The sequence below is a fragment of the Phytophthora sojae genome, assembly GCF_000149755.1.
Source record: "Phytophthora sojae unplaced genomic scaffold PHYSOscaffold_6, whole genome shotgun sequence".
Lineage (NCBI taxonomy): Eukaryota > Oomycota > Peronosporomycetes > Peronosporales > Peronosporaceae > Phytophthora > Phytophthora sojae.
Genome location: NW_009258120.1, coordinates 1,632,919 through 1,637,454, shown reverse-complemented (window position 1 = coordinate 1,637,454; position 4,536 = coordinate 1,632,919). Strand labels below are relative to the sequence as shown.

Below are 4,536 nucleotides of genomic sequence, written 5' to 3'. Positions count from 1 at the left end.
CGTCGGACGAAGCCAAGCAAGCGTTAAGATCGGTCTCAACGATACTGAGCTGCCTAATAAGCGACGTAGGTTGGCAGGTACCAGGGGACAGCCGAAGCTCTGTTGTTGGTGCAATTCGAGCGGCGGCTACAGCTATCGAAGACGCAACAACTGTTGCCTTGTTGTCATCGGAGGATGAAGTGTCCGACATGGTGGCCAAGTGGCGCGACGACGAGTCAAGAGCTCGGCGCAAACTGCACGAGGTGATTGCAGCAGGTCGCGAAGACAAAAGCTTCTCTGACATCTACTTGACGCGGGACCAACATCCAGGTAAAATGCAAACGTTTTCCGCGTTAGGGTGGCTCGACGTGGAGGACGTCCTCTCGTATGTATCTGCAAACACGCTGCGTGATGGTAGCGAGGAAGCCGAAGCTGGCGATAGCTCTATCCGCCCGGCCAGATCCAAACGAAAAGGCAAAGCTAAACGCCGTCGAGCCCGGAGTAACTCTAGCAGTTAGTTCTTCTTTAATAAAAATAGGCACCCCATTCGATCTAGCACATAATAGACAAAGCCCTTGGCGTGCTAACCTCAAGACGATGGCGCTCAAAAGGATGGCCAAGACGCTTCATCACCCGTGCTGCTCATTGGTGCACGCAGGTTCGATGTCACTGGCACCGACTCGCTAGAGCAAGAGAAGCATTTCCTTTTCTGCCGGCTGACACGTGGAGGGACTAGGCAACCTTGCTCTCCTTCACCCCTTCAGTTCACCACTCAGGCGCTTATGTTCACCCCCTAGCACTTCATTTCTATTATCAGGATGTTTGTTCACTGACAAGACTGTTAGTTCAGCTCTAAGGAGTTTTAGTTCAGATCGAAGGCTCTCTCAACGTCCTTGGACCCCGCGCCATTAATCACCGCTCACTTGCAACTTTTAATTTCTTTAATTTGGGGCAACAGTCAAACTCTGTGATATCGATTATTTGAGAAGTTACCTATCAGGGAAACTTGCTTGTTCGGCTCGTACATGTACTAGCCGCATACGATACGATTTCAGTCGAAAATGAATAGTGTCATCCACCAAATACATGCAATGGTTCCTTCAACATGAGCAGTATTAAATCTGGAGCTCACTACAGTACTCCTACTTCCGTCGCAGGGCGCTAAGGGTGCTGTAACCTGTAAGGCGTTGTTTGTACGAACTCCAAACCCACGATTTGAAGCATATCTACGTGCCACAGGTGACGAAAAATCAGTGGAAACAGCTGGCCTGTGCTTCGGCCTAATACAAACTATGGGAGACTTGTAAGTTTAGTCAAAATTGGTTTGAAGCCTGGTCTCTCGAAGCGGCTGGCGCACATCTCAAGAAGAAAGTAATATTCTGTATGGTGAAGGACACAAAGAAGAAAAGTGCAATCGATCGAGACTGCAGTATGCAGTCCGCATGCGCGATGATTCGAGCAAAGTCCAATTGTTACATCTGCACTGCTCGAAGTCGTGAGTCCTGTCGGGAAGCCCACCTGACTCAGCCGGATCCACTCGCCGGGCTTGAAGGACCGCTCAGTAATGAATACATGTACCGGTTGACTCAGAGCCAAACATCGATGACCCTGGAAGCTTCATATACATGTACATATGCTGATGTTTCAAAGGTATGTATCACATACATTAGCTCACGATCTCACAACCATTTTTCTTGGCCCACAGCTCAAAAGAGAGGTGAAGTGGGGAGCCAAGCCGAAGCTTTTAATTATAAGGACTCATCAAAACTGGGTGTACGATGAAATACAACGCAGTGGATCTGGCTCTGCTCGCTGCAAAAATATATGGTTGAATATGACGAGTTATCCGACCTTACTTATTTATTGTATGCCTATTAACAGCCAATTACAGCATTTGTATTTATTTGCGCCAATCATAGGGAGGTCATGGCAGAGTTTCTGTATGTCTATACAAATTCTTAGATAAACTCGTATCACACGCATATATCCCATTTATCCGACCTTATCGGACCTGCACCATAATTGAGGTACATATGCAGTATTTGAAACTGAAAATTGCCATCTCTACGTCGTGATGTAGCAATGTATGAGCGTGCATGGTGTGTATAATGAGCGCGTAAGGGAAGCCGCTAGGCATGTACATTAACAGTGGAGGAGTTTTATTAAATATACGTTTATTATATAACGAATAATCTTATAACAATGCAGCGTGGTGGCAAGTCATCAAGGTTCTCCGGGCAGCCGTCCGCCCCGCCACCGCCCCACCAACCAGTCGACGTCCTACTGCTGCCTCCCTGCCGCCGCCGCCTCGCCGTCCAGCCAGCCACCGACCTGCCTCCGCTCCGCCGACCTGCCACCGCTTCGCCAGTCCTTCCTGCCGCCGTCGTCCTGCGGCTTCACCGTCGTCCTGGAGCCTGCTACCTGCCGCTGCCTTCCTGCGGCCGGATTCCCTCGGCGCCACCGCCGCGGCCTCCGGCACTCTGCCCTCCACGCAAGCCCGCCACCCAACGCTAGAATAAAAATGGGGAAAATGTCAAAAGATGTATGAATTTGAAACGTTTTGTCAAAAGCGGTTAACTCGTGTCATTAGGTGTATGCTAGGTTGTCGGTATGACAGTATGTGTATGTGGTTCCAAGCGCACTAAGGTGCATGATAAAGCTGCATCAGCAACGAATGCGGTGACTGGTGTGTGGGCTTAGATCCAAATCCATAAAACCCGGGGTTAGGAAGGCTTCTACCTGATGCAACTAGCCCGGTTCGTGGTGTCCATGACTTTGATAGCGAATTGTACGGCTGAGGGACTACAATGAACGTCGTTATCCATTGTAGCGAGGCCTCAGCGTTGCCACAGTTCTACAATACCTACACTCTCTTCCGGTTGGGGGCTCTCACTAGAGCTCCTTCACCTCCGAAATTCAGATGCAAAACCTACCTAGTACAGCCATGCTATAGACGCTTGCGGTTTGCGTTGGTAGTTCCTTATAGACACAATAGCGAAGTTGTCGAGTACAGTTGCTCTATATGCTATTATTAGTTGACCGTGTTCGCTACGAGCGTGTCGTAATAAACTACTGTGCTTGGAAGCTCGATCCTGGGTCTGTATGACCCGACCTCGGCCGAAATACCGCGGCAACCAAAACGTGTGTCAGTACGTGTATGATGAGACATGACGCGACGTGACGCCCACGACCACTACACCTATTGACAAACGTTTTCCCAACGCATACACCTTTTGACGTTTCCCATAAAAATGAGCAAAAGTGTAATCGGTGTGGCCCACAACATAATATACAAACTTATATATTTGTTTTTAGAGTCCATCCTTCTAGGGTACCATGGTTTTGGTACAGGTCGGATAGGTCCTATAGTCGGATATTTCATGGTATGGAACGCAAAATCAAGGCGCCAAATGCAGAGATTCACAGCTGCTGTATAGTAGCTGTTTCTTTTTTTTAAGTTGGGAGGTAAACGACCACAACACGCGGAGTGGCTGGGGCCAGGACCACTAAATTGAGAAAGACGTCTAAGGGCGTGATCATCGTTTTACTTTTTGTGCGGACCACCCCTTAATGTCACTATCCATACACTCGACTATAGCTGCAAGCATGCGTAAATAGTTATGGGGTGCCGGCGACATAGCCAGCGACAGCTTTTCCGACTCCTCGCCTCTAACAGCATTTTACATGTTAGCATGTGAAACAATTGGCGGGAACCCGGGTTCCCGCAAATGATACATGTACCGACCAAATCGCGAATTATTTATTTAATTTTTGGCCTCCATATTGGTACCCTCGGGGCAAGTTAAACCCTCATACCTAAGTGCTGTCGATGAAGGACCACCCTCAAAATATACCACCGGTACTGAATAGACCCCAATAACATACCTTATCATGTCCAAGTTAATCTTTCATGAGCAGGAGGATAGCGATGAGACCGGGAAGCACTGTACCGCTGCACCAGGCGAGCGTCTGGATTTTCGTGGAGAGACACAGGACGAGGGCGAAGGTGAATTAACCTTCCGTTCCCCTACTGAGCTTTAGCTGCGTTCTATGTAGGTCATAGACCAACACTTCAATACATTTGCTCATACATGTGTACCATTTAATTCTAGGCCTCCACCCATTTATGCACCTCGATTTATCGTAAATCTAGCAGGTGGTCGTTATAAATACAGCAAATTTCGCCCCATATTGCCAAAATCATTGCAAAGCACAATAAATACAGTCCAATGTAGACCCCACGAGCTATTTGATATTGGTACCATAGGTTGTCCTCTTTTCAGAGACAATCAGCTGATTCTTCGGCCTCCTGACTCATAGCATCATTGGAAACTTCAAAATTGGAGTGGTTTACAATAAAATGCTTGTGTTAGCATAACCGTACTGTTTTACATACCGCAAGCTCTAATTCTCCCATCAGTAAGCTGGTATTGATACAGTGGTTGCCGGAAAGGCTCGCTGGTGGTGGACAACATTGCGGCTGTTGACTCATACCGTACTTTACTAAACAAGTGCTTTTTGAGATTTTAGAACTGCACTTATCTTCACGTTAAAACG

The 4,536-nt window shown here is 47.8% G+C and overlaps 1 protein-coding gene across 1 annotated transcript; it reads left to right on the top strand.

Moving 5' to 3' along the window:
- Positions 1-188: 188 nt before the first annotated feature.
- Positions 189-497, top strand: PHYSODRAFT_302974 (hypothetical protein; the record flags this gene model as incomplete). Its single annotated transcript, XM_009532464.1, has 1 exon — positions 189-497. One exon carries the CDS (start codon positions 189-191, stop codon positions 495-497), a length of 309 nt encoding a protein of 102 aa, XP_009530759.1.
- Between the last annotated feature and the right edge of the window lie 4,039 nt (positions 498-4,536).